The 15487-nt window shown below is 37.9% G+C and overlaps 1 protein-coding gene across 1 annotated transcript in view; it reads left to right on the forward strand.

Moving 5' to 3' along the window:
- The window catches only part of TASP1 (taspase 1), an 86193-nt gene that overhangs the window by 16230 nt on the left and 54476 nt on the right, over window positions 1-15487 (forward strand). The window contains exon 7 of the mRNA XM_080616121.1: window positions 6044-6123. Within this exon, the coding sequence (XP_080472247.1) occupies window positions 6044-6123 (80 nt within the window). The remainder of the gene's footprint in view (window positions 1-6043; window positions 6124-15487) is intronic.

Raw genomic sequence — 15487 nt, forward strand, 5'->3', positions numbered from 1 at the left:
TTTACATACCAGCCCTTAAAAAAAAGATAAGATTTTTTTCTCTGATCTTGAAACATCTTGTGCACTTGATGACGCTGTGGTTAGAATGAAGTATTGTGAATAGATGGCAACATCATTTTGTGATAATTTCTGTCTGTGTGGTTATTTCCAGTTATGTCATACTGAATTCTTACATTTGTTACTGTAGCATTTTGAGAAATCACTGAGTATGTGAAGATTAAAATGAAATTCTGCCTTTGCTTCCATCTACCTTTACAAAAAGCAACATAATTCTTAACAACTATATAAAAGAGTACTGCTTTGTTTCTGCATTACTGCCTGTTTTTGTGGCTTTATTTGGTAGGTATAGCATGGAAATGTGCCGTGTTTAGTAACTTCCTCTTAGCCAAAATGGGAAGTTATCTTAAAGGTAGATTTCATAGTATTTACAACAGCAAGTGCATTCCTTTATTAAGATGGGTTTAATTCTTAGATGGAATATTATGCATCATTTGGAAAGAATCCAAGAGATGTGTCAGAATTGATTGCTCTTAAAACCATCTTATTTTCATTAGCAACTTAAATTGACAAGTAGAGAACTGGAGCGATTCATATTAATATACTGCTATATTCAGTTATCATCCCTGTGGCAGATTTGCTACCAATTGCTAACTAATGGACTACAGTATTTGCAGATGTATTGAACCATGATTTATGTAGTTTAAAATATGTATATTTAGATTTACAAACTTTACTCTCCTTCCTATGTTATTCTGTAAAATCAGCCAAGTAGTCTGTAGCTGGGTGGTTTAGTATTCCAATTTAAACAGTGAGAAAAAGCACTGTTTCAGTGTTCTGTCATGCTGCAAAGGAAGTTCATAGATCAAAAAAAAAGCCACCCTGAAACCAAACCACCAACAAGCAGATTGTGCATTTAAAACTCTTTAATGAAGAAAGAAAAGAGTAACTGTAGTTAGTAAGAGAACTTACTCTTTTTTCAGAGAAGTATTCAGAAGGAATAAGAACTTGAATTTCTGTCACTGTTAGTAGCTCATTTCTTCAGATCTTAGGAGAAAGTGGGGCTTAGCTGGGTTACATTAAAGAGATTATGAAATGAGGCGGTTTTTTTGGTATTCCAGAACTAGAACTGAAGTCAGCTACAGGAACATGCACTTGTGATTTACTTTTGTCTGAATCATCACAGTGTTCTCTCAGACTGTTGTAAGGAAGAATACTTGGGCGTCTTAGCATGTTTGCTGTAACCTCATGACCTATTTTGTGCTGCTGTTATTTAAAAAAACAAAACCTGAATGGAAAGGAAACTATATCCTCTTACCCTCAAAGGACAAGACTAAATCTTTTAAAACACTGTGCAAAGTCTTGGCTAGCAGATGTTTTTAAAGACAAGGGAGCTTGAACTCTTGAGGCGAGAGGTGAACTGTCTTCAGAGCCAACACATACAGTTTACTGTGCAAATGTTGGGGACTTCGGTTACCCAATACATATTTTCATTTCCTTTTTCCCATTCTGGATTTTGAATGTATATTTTATTAGAGCAATTTAGTTATCCTGGAAACAATCTGTACTAGCAGGATATGATGGGTTACGCTATAGACTTACTGTGATAGATGCTCCTGTACATATGGGGTATCCCAAGTTCAGAAGGATAGATCATATAGATAATAGTGTAGATAATAATAGATAATAATAGATAGATAATGTTCATTGTAGGTAATGAATATTGACAATTCCATTGCCTTGCGTTTTTGGCAGGGTTTGGCATGACACGTTGTTTTGGGACTGAAATATATACCCGCAGAAGCTGGGAATGTATATAGTCAAGTGACAAGAGAGCAGCTGTATTTTGGCATTCCTACCAAGTGTCAGGATTTTAGTAACTGATTTTTATTTGTAAAGATAGCCAAATTTCATCGTGTTCTTCATGGGCAAATAATGTATTGGGGAGTTTTCCAGATACTGCTTACCCTAAGAACCTGCGTTGTTAAAGAAGCCTGGTGGTAGACACTGTTACTATAGCATAATTTAAACTAACTTAATGTGTCCTGGCCAGAATGTTTGACACATGAACCCACAAAAAAAAATTCAGTAACTGTGAGATTAGTAAAAGTGGCATTCTGGAGACTCTTGTCTATAAATGAAGACATGGAGAAGAAATTCTAATGAGTGTAAATGAATTTGTTCCAAGTGGTAAGCTTATTGGGAAGGAGTGATCAAGCATCCTAATTGATGTATGCAGTTTGCTGTAAATTGATCTGTAGAATGTGTCATTCTGGATCAACATCTTGTCTTCTTTAAAACACAGAATCCCACTGTCCAAACTAAAACTTAAAAAGTTGAAAGTAGAGAATCCATGAATGCATGAGTGCAATTGTTGAAACTTCTAAGGTCCAAGTTACATCTTTCTGCCATGTTTTATTTGGCTCAATGTCAGGATTTTCTCTCCCTATGTATGCAGGAACAGAAAATGCTGACCTTGTAAATGTTAAGTATTATCATAGATGATGATATGTGTCCTGTTCATTGTATGATTTTACAAAAGAAGGCACTGTTCTGAGTGCACAGTTACAAACTGAATGGATCTTTGGAATTGACCTTTGGTCACAGGAATAGTGGATTAGATGTTTTGTAGTAGTATGTTTGAAGATTTTCTATTTTTTATACTGAAACTTTGACCTTCCTGAGGGAAAAGGCTTACTTACATCTGTTTACTATGAAGTGTAAATACATAAGAATTGCAGGATGGTACAAATGTCTCCTTTCTTAGAACTCCTTAGTACTACTGATACCTAAGTTCATGCCTGTATCTCTTTTTCAGTATTAATAGTAGTAGTAGTAACCCATATGGGAAAGAATCCCTTCTTAGGGTTTTGTTCCCTGCTTTGTGTATACAGGGTTTTATAATTAATTCACAGTTTTACAGTACTGTAGGTAGGTTATGTGCTTTGTGTAGCTTTCAGGGCAATGTATAGTCGATAAAGTGTCTAGAGTGAAGACTTAGACCACCTTTCATTTCTGTTCTATAGTTAATCAAACAATTTCTTCTTTGTAGTAGTGATTTCAGAGCCATTGCTGCATTTTGTAGTAAACACTACAAAGTGAGTTTGTTACATGCAGGATTGCCTTGAGCATCTTTAATGAATCTCACCTTCTGTTTAGCTTGCTGTGGCTTGTCTCCCTACAGCCCATATTAAATGGTCCTCTTTGGAGCAAATAGAACAAGGATAATCATCTGGGAGAAAATTGCCAAAAAGGACCATTTTTAGAGATCTTTAGTTGTATTTTCCATTAATATGGCCTAGCTTGCCTGGAACTGAAAGCGTCCAAGCATTGACTCCTTGCTGAGAGGATGTTTTCATTTTCTATATATTCTGATCTTGTAACAACTGTAGAGTACTCTTAACTTGCTATAATTGCAAAAGAGGTCTTTTTATCTTGTTTGTGCAAAACCAGCTATCAGAGTGGCAGAGCACAAACTCGTTCATCTTTTGGTTTTGGGTTCCCCCCCCTTTTTTGGAAAATTTTCTTTTGGATTACCCTAATGGCTTCTGAAACTTGATGAGATTTTGGATGCTTTCTGTAGCCCAATGGCTTTGTTCCCTATTTTTCGTCTCCCCCAGTATATCAAGGTTAATGGTAGCTGTTTAAAGGTAGTTTTGGTTTTATGTCAGTTTATAGTATTCCCTACTCATTCGTGCCTGCTGCAGCTTTTCTACATGGCTACATGGATGCTTCTCATGGCAACTAAAGCAGTTCCCTAGTGCCAGACTGTTGGCTCCCACCCTCCTGCCAGCCTGTCATCTGTGGCTGGTACAGCTGTGTGTGGCTGTGTGATCACAGAACTTGCTTTCTGGGATGGTGTAAAGACTGTTTAGTCTTGTTTAAATTAAACCTATTTGGTTACCTGCAAAACTGAGGTCATGTTCTATGTCCTGTAGCAGTCTTACCAAATAATTCTCTCTCAATTTATAGGAGATACAGTCTAGGTAGTATCCTGATTTATTTAATTTTTTTTGGTGAACTGTATATTTTAACTTATTCTGCTGTCCTTTCCAGAAATCTGAACTGAAAAGTTTGAAAAAGGTGGATGATCTCTGTGGTGTTACAGGGCCTCAATTAAATGTCTGCTTCATGTAATCTAACTGTTCTTTGGGACCAGAGCTGTAAAATACTCTATCTGTGCCCATTGTATAAGAAGGAGAAGAATCTAGGAATTAAAGCGTGAGCAAAGAAAAAATCTCATCACTTTGAGATGTTCTTGTGTGGTTTTCTTGCAGTCTTCATAAATACTAGTGACTGTGGTTTTAAGTATTAAAAAGGCAAATATGATGTTCCTTGTAAACTACAGTATTTCTGACTGATCTGTGCTATTCTAGTGACCATATATAAATCTCCTAATGCTTAAGCTTGATACTTCCTCCACCTACCCTTCCTCTCAATATAAATTGTTTTACCAAACCTTCTTCTTTTAGTCAGTAGAGAATACTGCTTAATTAGGTTTGGCCACGGTTTGCATTTCTCTCTTAGGTTAATGAAAGTGACAGGTTGTTTCTTGAGCACTAGCTTACCTAATAGGAGGCACTTGAGTTCTCCTAAAGTACCCAGTAACTATTCTACAGTGTCTTGCAACGTGAACAATATTTATCTGGAGCTGCACAAACGATGGTAAGAAATACATATTTAACAGTTCGAATTCTCATCTAGATAAACTTTATTTTTGGAGAGTTTTGTAAGGGAAGACTGGACACCCCTCTTGTATTGGTTAAGTCATAGAGAAGATTCCTGGAATACTTCTCTGGAAGTGTGCAAGACCACAGGGCTTTGAGCAACCTGCTCTGGTGGAAGGTGTCCCTGCCTGTGGCAGGGGGGTTGGAAATAGATGATCTTTAGGGTCCCTTCCAACCCAAACCATTCTGTGATTTTGTGTGGTCAGATAGAAAGTACCACTTCAAAATACTACGTAGTGAAAGCTGCAGGTGTCAAATATAGCACTGTCAAGAAAACTTCCAACAGCATTAATGCTATCAAATCTGTTATATCAATAATGTTCTCAGAAATTGTAGTACTAGGTGGCCCCAGGGACTACTCTGTATCTGAAATGTCTTCTATAGCCTCATATTCATAAGTCTGGTATTTCTGTAACAGTCTTTACTTCTCGTGTCCATTAGGCAGTTGTGTTATTTTTATTTCAAAAGTGGGATATGAAGTTAAGATTGGAAGTAGTTGTCCTTTATTCTGTTGCTGTTGTCAGTACTGTTGTGCAGCAGCTTTCTGAAAGTATATGATTTCTGTATATTACAGTCCCGTTTTCATGGAATCAGATGAATTTCCTTACAGGGAAGCTTAGATAACTGGGGCTTGTTTGTTTGTTTTGTTTTTTCCTCTCCATAGAAGCTACATGTCTATCTATGTTTTTTGCTGTCATTCATTGTCATGGTAGTGTGTACTGTCTCACTACTGCAAAGTGTTCACTACTGCCTGAAAAACAACTTCTGAGATTGTTCGGGGTTTTTTAGCAAGTACATGAAAAATTCAGCAACTTGTCCTATTTGCAGCTGCTTAATAAAACTCCATGAGATAGACCTTCAGCCTTCCAAATAAGGCTTATTTTTAGCTTGTGTTGTGCTTCTCAAAATACTTCTCGATATTCCTGTGGCATTGGCTATCTTACTGGCAATACCTTAACCATTCTTGCCTCATCCATCCCATGTTGTTGGTCTTCAGGATCTCACTAAGTTGTTACAGAGAACAAGACTTTAGACTGTTTTTTCCTTTTTTTAGCTGCAATTAAAAGCTGGTGCTATTTGGTAATTAATTTCAAATTTAATAGCACTTGTTTTTATCCAATACTAACCTTACTGTCAGAGCTGCATAGTCTCTAAATGAAACTACATAAGGTTGCCAAATGTAATTATAGCTGACATTTCTGTGAAATGTAGACAGCTTACAATATTAAAATGACCAAGCCAAATAGAAAAAAGTAATTGCAAGAAAAGGGGGATTTGTTATATGGTTTTGTTTAAACTCCCTCTTCTGTGTCTCCTAGCTTTTTAGTTGGTGAAGGAGCTTACAGATGGGCAGTTGATCACGGGATACCAGCATGTCCTCCAGGTATCATGGCTACAAGTGAGTAAACTGGTGGTGTCAGTAGGAAGAACAGGACAGAGTAATTTTAAATGGTACCTCCTATTTTGAGGGGTACATCACTTCACTGTTCTTAACGTTCAACTAGCTGATGATATTATGGTATGTAAGGATGGTTTAAGTTTACTAATTTTCTATTAAATAAATAGAAAAAAATTACAGACTACTACTTTAGCTGCAATTTAGCAACATCTAATTCAAGCGAACTTGTGATTCTAGGATTAAATCCAATGAAGGACTTTTTTTGGCAGACTCTGTAACAGCACTGGCCTGCAGGTCTCCAGATGTAATCCATCTTGAATCCTAAAAGCACCAGCTAGCCACCTATCTAAATTCAGCAGGTGCCAGTTTGACTCTCATATTCTATAGTTACATCCATCTCTGAGTCTTTGTCTAGGACTGCTCTGGTCTAAATAGGTTGTCAAATTAATTTACCTTTTTTTTTTCCTTAACCTGGGTAGGCTTTGCTTCATGTAATACGGTGGGATAACCTGATTTGAAAAAAGACTTGGACTATCCTGTGTTCTAGCAGTAGTCTCTCACAAAACCCTTTTTTTTCTTAAGGAAGTGATTACGTTTTATTGATACACCATCTATAAGATAGACTAAAAATTAGTGCACTTACCTGTGAAAAGGAGGATGTGGTTCCCCTTCCTTATCTTCTTCAGTGCCTTCCCATTTGGAAAGTGCAATTACTGCTAGTCTGTAGTTTGCTATAGGTGAGAAGTGCATGTGCTACGCTTCTTGCGGATGTTATGTTATGCAGGAAAGAAATCACAGGTCGTTACCCAAAGAAGGAGAACACGGAAGATTACATAATGTTACTTTCAGTATTACAGAATAAAATATATGAGTATTTCCTAAACCAGAGATTGAAACCCAGGGCTCCCATTAACCATTTTATTTGGTTTAGTTCTGAATGTAGATGAATATCCAGACACTGCAGTTCAAAGTTGCCAGTACTCCATGCTTAAATGTCCTGAAACAGTGGCAACATTTTACTTGATGATGCCAATTTTCATACATATTCATGCTACATTTCATTTTGAACAGAAAGTTTTGATTTCCAGTTCCATATGGACTGAAACTTTGCTATATCCATCTGCTGTCCAAAACAGCATTTGGAGAACAAGTTTTGGGCTCAGTTAAGCAGAAAACCTTTATTTCTGTGACCCTAGGGAAAGTCACAGAAAGAGTAAAAACATTTAAAGCTTTGGGGTTTTTTTTGTGTGTGTGGTTTGGTTTTGTGTTTTGTTTTTAAGGAAATAGTTGCAGCTTATGTGTAGGAAATAGAGAAGTAGTCCAGAAGGAAGGTTTCTTGTCTAAATCTGTTTGCATGCTTGAGTTTTCATTGTTCCTAGTATCAGTGTGTTGTGACAGGGATGCTTATGTTGTAACATTAATTGCTAGATGATATTTTACCAACTAAAGTGTATCTTGGTCAGAGCAAATCTACATATTATGGCTTAAAAATAATGATGACCACTGCTAGTTTGGTTTACCTGACCCAGGCTTTGAATTTACATAAATTTGACTTTACCCAGGCTTTGAAATTGCATGAGAAGAACAATCCCAGCCAATATATTTTCACAAACCTTCTCCTAAACACCAGTCATTGTCTCCTCAGTACATTCAGCATGCTTCTATTTAACAAACCAGTTTGTTTTAGAGCGGTTACCACAACCAGGATTGGGGAGTTAATCCTATTGCAAAATCAGTGCAGAAATGTCATTTGCTGTTGCAATGTAGATGGGAAAAAGTATTGGCATTAAAGTTGCAACCTCCCTCAGCTCCACATACCCTCTGCTTTCACCAGGGCTGGAACACACATCTATATAATTATATGTTTGAGCCATTGCACAGGATGAACCTGCTCTAGGAATGAACTGATGCTATGAAGCAGGCTGTGACTGTTAAGACAGGCTGATAGAACTGGGGTGATTCGGCCTGGAGAAGAGAAGGCTCCTGTACAGAGACCTTTTAGTGGCCTTACACTGCCTAAAGCGGGCCTACAAGAAATCTGGAGAAGGGCTTTTGGCAAGGGCATGTAGTGAGTGGACAAGAGGGAATGATTTTAAACTGAAAGAGGAGAGATTAAGACTAGATGTAAGGATAAAGTTCTTTACTGTGATGTTGGAGAGGTATTGGAAGAGGTTGCCCGGAGAAGCTGGAAGTGTTCAAGACCAGGTTGGACAAGGCTTTAAGCAACCTGGTCTAGTGGAGAGTGTCCCTGCCCATGGGCGGTTGGAACTAAATGATCTTTAAGGTCCCTTCCAACCCAAACCATTCTATGAGTCTATGTGAATGTTTAGCTGGAAGAATGATTTCAGATGAGAGTAACTGAAGGGTATGCTGAAAAAATCAGTGGCAGACACTGAGATTCAATCAGATATTCTTTGTCATACTGAGGGAATTACTTAAAACTGAATCTTTCACAGATGTTGTCTAATTATGTTGCTTTAACTTAGTGTAAATGATAGTCTGTGTATAACTGGATTTACAGAAAGGAGGTATGACTTTTACAGTCTTGTGCTTCAGTTTCCCTTTCAAAAAAGATGAGATGGTGGTGTCTGCTATTTTGAGGCCTAAAATGGACACAGGGGAAAACAATACTAGATTATGTTAAGACAGCATTATTAGTGATTCTAAGAGGTGTCTTGGAAAATATTGCTTCAAAGTTGTAATTTTTCCTAAGATGCTCTCAGGTTTGCAGCATAATCATTAATGGAGGTATATCTGGGGTTTTTCTTTTTTGAAAACCAGTTGCAACAGCAAGAAAGAGCAAAGAAAAACATGAAAACTCAGTTCCAGAAAATGTTAAGCTGATTTCCATAGCAGTCCTTAGCAAAGCTAGTCTTGTAACACACGGATGAGCTGGCAAGGTCAGCAGCGCTGAAAATTAACCCTTAACACTGCGTGTGACAACAGAGGATTGCTATAGCTGAAAAGAAACTGGGAACTGTCTTAGAGGTAACATATGAGAAAGACAAAATAGATTTTTTCCGGTGTTATTGGGGAGGGAAAGTTGGATGTGCTTAAGAAACAACTAAAGAGAATGTTGTTTCCAAGCAGCCACAGACGGATTCATCTGAAGTGATCTATTGCATTAAATAATGTAACGAACTTCAAAACCAAAGGGAGACTTTTTGATTGTGCTTGCTACAATTGCTATAGTAGAGTTTGCATGGAAAATCGGGGGAAGAATAACTAGAAATTAATGACTGGTGAATAGCTCTGTAAAATTGGAGTAATTGCAAACATCAGGAAAATATGTTTAGTAACATAATTACAAAACCCCAAACCCGACCCCCCAAAACCCCTAATCCAAATCTTAGACATGTACTTGCAATAAATATTAGCAGGAGAACATACAGACATACGTTTTGGCTTCTCTGTGCTGCACATGGAAAATAAAGTCACATTATTCTGTCTCCCTTTTCCTGGACCTGAGATGGCAAGAATCACGTTATACGCGCTCTGAGGCTGTGGGATGGTGTGGTTGGTTTTGCATGGACAGAGCTCTGTATGATCTGTAACAAAGAAAGTTGCACGATCAGCTTTGTGGTCACACTCCATAATTCTCTTAGAACTATCAAAGTATCTGAGCACCAAACTGAAATGATGTTTTAAACCATGTTGCTCGTTGAACTGCATAAATGTTATGTCAGGGCTCACCTGCTTTGTCTTTGGTTTGCCAAGTGTGTGAGGAAATGGGATTTCTACCGTTTGTAGAAATCTGGTGGCTTTCCAGTGTAGTGAGTGGGTTTTTTAAAGCATGAAATGTGATCTGCCTGTATTGCTTATAGTCTGCAAGAAAGCTGAATTTATTAATTCCTACCTATACTAGAGCTGAATTCATGCCAATGCTAGAGCCCATACTGGCTTATGTTAGAGCTTTGTTATCTGTGCACACTTCGAAAGTGTGATCAAAGTATTAAGAGTGTAATTACAGTTTAGAAATGCTGATTTACTCTATCATGCATCCCTTTATCAATGTTAAAAGTATACTTTAAATAAACAATGTAAATTTGAGGTACATCTTCAACTGTCAATATCTGTGCCTGCACTAGTAATAACCAAAATACTTTTATCTGAATTTTTCAATTCAGCCTATAGTTGATTTGATAAAGACAATGTGGTGTAAGACAGCGTCTTACTTACAATGTTAAATCATGCAGCAAGCTTGTACCTCTAGCTCTTAACAATGTGGAAGTGAATACAAGTACTTCAGTAATTCATACTGCCCAAGAACAGAAGTAGCTGCTGTGAGTCCACATAGCTTGATGACTGGAATCCAGGAGTAGCCACAAATGATGCTTCAGGAAGACTAGAAGAACAGAGCAAATAGATACTTCTCTTTCCTTACCCTATTTGCTATCCCAGACTAAATTCCTGACTCATGACTAGTTCCTGCATACATGGAGGTTATGAGTGGCATTTCCTGCCATGAAATTGTTGTTTCCTCTTGAGCCCATCTTCATTTCCAGCATCTGCAAAACCCTTACAACTATAAGGTGTTTGAAGAACTACCTGTTTTTCATTATTTTGAGATTTGCTGAATAAAATCTGCTGGCTTATTGTCAGGTCACTACTCATAATTCTTCTTCAGTCAGGTCCTTTTACTACCTTGAATAACTTAGCGTTAGTGGTAAAGTCGCATCTTATTGAACAAAGTGCAAATATAGTTTGATTTGTCATTCCTCTTGTAACAGGCCATTTATTTACTTATACTTGGTTTTGCATTTTTTAACTAGTTTTTTGTATGCAAGGAAATTCCCTTTTACCTTATGGCTGCTTGGATTCTTTAATGAAGGAGTGCCTTTTCTAGATAAGTGCCATGCAGATTGTCATACTTCTGGTGACGCTGTATGTCTCCTATTTAGCCTGCCTCTCCTCCAAACCACCAAGCCTCATCCCACTCCCAGTTCTCTCCTCCACTTAACTATTATTGCATTAAGCAAAACATTTTCCATATTGCTGGAAGTGTGCTATGAGGTTCAGTCAGTGGCTCAGGGCAGTGGCCTGTTTTGTTCCTTTGTATTTAGGGTGAGAATGGAGGAGATCTGGAGAGAAACTCAAGGGTTTGGAGGATTTCATTAGGAAGCTTGGTTAATCTGAATACATACCTGGTTTTAGGAAACAAAGAAGTATTTCTCAGATAAAAGAGTGTCTTAGCAGTGAAAGTTGCCACCTCCATTCCATAATATGCAAAGTGAATGAGCTCTCCTAAGTGCATGTTTTTCACTGGCAATAAAAAAGGAGGAGAGAAAAAAAAGCCAGACATGATGTAAATGCTCCCTAGAGTTGGACATAATATTGTAAGTTCATTTGCAGTTCTGAAATCTGAACAGCGAAGTGCAGCCAATACGATGGCTGTAAATTAGCCGGGAAAAAAGGTTGGGTTGAAGTACCCAGAAGATGCTTTGAAATTAAAGTCTTCCAGGGAACAGGAAAAGCTGCTTGGTGGAAATAAGAAATTTCTTCCCGGAAGTAGTAAGAAATGGTATGTTCAGCAACAGTTTACCCTGAGCTCTTGTTAGGAAGGAACAGATCTCTATAGTAGTTCCCTGAGAAAGAGTGGTGGGACTTTTTCTATGCTTTTGATGCCAAGTGCATTTGTTTTCCCTATTCATGTTGCTGTGTGTTAAAAGTGTGGCAACATGGAAAGTAGCTCGAGTAGTCTTTGGTCCCAACATGAGCGTAAGTGGTGTTAATTTGTCATTTAAAATAGCTTTGTTAAAATTAAATTTATTTTCATCTGTCTGTTTTCATTTGTGCCATTTATTTTAGCAACTGCTCAACAGAATTCTTCACTGGATCATTTTAATTCCTGTGGGTTAAGTAATTTGCTCGTATATTCCCTTTTAATTTGCTTCTCTTCAATAGCTGTATTCTCTCTTAATATGGCATAGAAAGATAAAATGCAGAAAGTTCTCCTTTCTGGTTCTTTCAATTGACTCTTAAGAACTGTCTGCCAGGGGGTGCTGTATGATTGGTCAGAGCTCAAGCTGTACTTCGAAGATTTAAATATATTCTTAGACTTTCCTTAGTATTTTCAATTTATGGCTTGATTCTAAACAAGGATTGTTGAACGCTTACAGGTTGCAGAATGGTTTGTTGTGAATAATTTGTTATGCCTGTAATAGAAACATGGGAGTTAGTGTTTGTGTTCCTAGCTTGCTGCTCCACCATGGTGAATAGAAAGGTTTGAGTATTGTCCTTGATTTGTGATATAGTGGTGCTAGAAACTTGTATTTGTTACTTCTATTTGAAAATGTAATTTTTCACTTAAATATCTTCTGAATTTTCAGCCTAGCCTGAAAATGCATAAGGGAATAGATGTGGGTTGTAAAAGCATGGGAATTTTAAGGAAACGGACTTGTCACTAAAAATGCTTTGCATTAACTTTGGGCAAGAAATTTAGTGTAGTGTAATAACCAGCCTGTCAGCTACAGGCCTATTTAAAGTACACAGGGCTAGAATTAACAAGTAGAGATGCATCAATTTTACCATACTTAAAAAAAGTGCCTCAGTCTTGCATTTTGTCCTGTATGTACAATTCAGTAGGTTCAAGGACTCCATGAATAGGACAATTCTAATTTTGCCCTGGATCATTTCTAAGCGCTCTGAAAGGTGACTAAGAAAAAGTTCTGAAGAGTTGTGTAGAATGGGGAATACAGTTGTCTTTCACTGTATCATTATTTATTCATATATATCATATATTCATATATATCATGTATATCATATATATCACATATTCATCTGTTGGAACAAGTCCAGAGGAGGGCCACGAGGATGATCAGGGGACTGGAGCACCTCCCGTATGGAGACAGGCTGAGAAAGTTGGGGCTGTTCAGCCTGGAGAAGAGAAGGCTGCGTGGAGACCTCAGAGCAGCCTTCCAGTATCTGAAGGGGGCCTACAAGGATGCAGGGGAGGGGCTATTTGTCAGGGACTGTAGTGACAGGACAAGGGGTAACGGGTTCAAACTTAAACAGGGGAAGTTTAGATTGGATCTAAGGAAGAAATTCTTTATTGTGAGGGTGGTGAGGCACTGGAATGGGTTGCCCAGGGAGGTTGTGAATGCTCCATCCTTGGTGGTGTTCAAGGCCAGGTTGGATGAGGCCTTGGGTGGCATGGTTTAGTGTGAGGTGTCCCTGCCCATGGCAGGGGGGTTGGAACTGGATGATCTCAAGGTCCTTTCCAACCCTAACTATTCTATGATTCTATGATTATTCATTGTATCATTATTTAATAGAACTGTCAATATTTTTTGTTAAATCCTTACTTGTATGTAGTATAATGGTAAAAGGAGTTATGGGACTGATCAGGCTGCCAAAGTGCCAACAGGATTAGTACAAGAGATGAGTAAATGTTGTGGAAGTTTTATGGCGAACAAGTGGCACACAGATGACATCTCTGAACTCGGAGATCACTGAACTCTTTCTTTTTCTTTCACTGACCTGATTGCTGAAAACTACTCTCATCTCTTTCTGTGAAGGGGTGATAGAGATATAAAACGCCTGTGTAAAAGCTGTATTTTTTGTCCAGCCATGAGAATGTAGGAGATGGATCTTGTTCTAATGAATTACGTAATGCATATCTTGTGGTCCATTCTCATGAGAGTATCCAGTAACACTGGAACCTTTGAAAATAGTCTTAACTTGAAAATAGTCTTAACTTTGAGCAAGATGTGGCTGCAAGATTTTTCTTCTTCATTTGTAGATAGTACATCATGTTATCAAGCACAGGTTCTGATACCATGTCCATGTCTGATACCATGCTAATACCAATCTCTCATGCAGACAAATGGTGTTGAGTACGAGCTGCTTCTACCTGTTCTATGTTCAGCCACTGAGCCTTCTCCACGGCAAACCCCTACACTTCTCTTCTACAACTCTGCTGTGACCAAGTGTTTTGCCCAGCTCTCCCACTATCTAGCACAAAATGCAGTGTGTGTAACTGCAGAGTACCTGTGGGTAGCTCCTGTTAGTACCTTGTGGGCTTGAAGGAAGAGTGTGGAAAACTGGGAAGATGTTTTCAGGCCCTTAGAGATTATTCATTCTTCAAGAGGCAGCTCCATGCTGCATTGCAGGGACATGTGATAGATATTGCAAATGTGAGACTGAAGTCCTGAGCTTTTAATGATACTCAAGTTCCGATATGCTTCTGTTGTCAGTTCTTATATGTCTTTAATCTGGATGAGGCCTGAACATGGCATTTAAACACTAACAGACAATCATTTTGTAAAGCTCTGAGGGGTTTTGTTCTTTTTTTTTTTTTTTACTTCCTCTCCCAGCAGCTCTGAAGTAGTTTTATTTATTATAGTATGTACATAAATGTAAAGAAAGCAAACAGAGCGGCTGGTTGTACTCTGTGGCTTCCGAGACACAGTTCACTTAAATGAGTGAGTCCACATGCTATTACTGTGTAGGGTAGTGATTGTCAGGGACTTTTATCTGAGAGCACATACTTGATTTTCATCTAAACTTTCAAATTCTTGAGCAAAATCAAAGGATGTTTTCCAAAATAGTTTTCCGTAGATTCCAACAACAATACCTCTGGACTGTGATCCAAGAAGTTTTCAAACTAAAATGCCATCTACCTTCTCTTTCTTTAGTTTACTCTCTCCCAGTCAATAAGCTCTACCTCTCTTGCTTCCCTTTCTCCTTAGCCCCAGCAACATCATGCTGATGTAGCTATATTGTATTTGTTTTAGGAAAACATTCCTGTCTTCAGCATTGTGTTGTGTCCCTTTCCTCTTCTCAAGCTTGGAATGTGCTATCTTGTTGGAGAAGGTGAGAGTAGGTTTTGTATTGTCATTTAGGACAAATGAAATTTCTCAGCTTCCTTGCACCACAAAGTTAAGGTTTAGAAGTAATGTGAATTATGAACTTAAACTCTTTGTAGGCTTTTTCCTTCTCTGTATAGCACTTCTTTTCAAAGTAGGTGTTCAGTGGGTTATTTTTCCCTGTTCTGGTGCATCATTAACCAAGCACATTTGAATCCCAGATTTTTTTTTTAGCTTATAAAATGTTATTGTATTTTAAACTGCATAATATATTCTTTGTCAAGGACCAAACTTACAGGATGTTTTCAGAAAACTTGAATTGTATCATTCATTTGTTTAGTGTGAAGCTCACTTGTGTTTCTTTTGTCATTAGTAGGAGATAAAACAACCAGAGTACTAGCCAGTTTAATGGCATTTATAGTGGTTTTACATAGATAGAACATTGCGAAGGCAGGAATAAACTGAGGGCAGAGAGCCTTTCATTTGCTGTTAGCCTTCATCCCCTTATTCTAGGGGAAAAATAAAATTTGAGATTCAATGCATGTGATTTTGAACTG

This window comes from Psittacula echo, assembly GCF_963264785.1.
Source record: "Psittacula echo genome assembly, chromosome: 4".
In the NCBI taxonomy this organism is placed as follows: Eukaryota; Metazoa; Chordata; class Aves; order Psittaciformes; family Psittacidae; genus Psittacula; species Psittacula echo.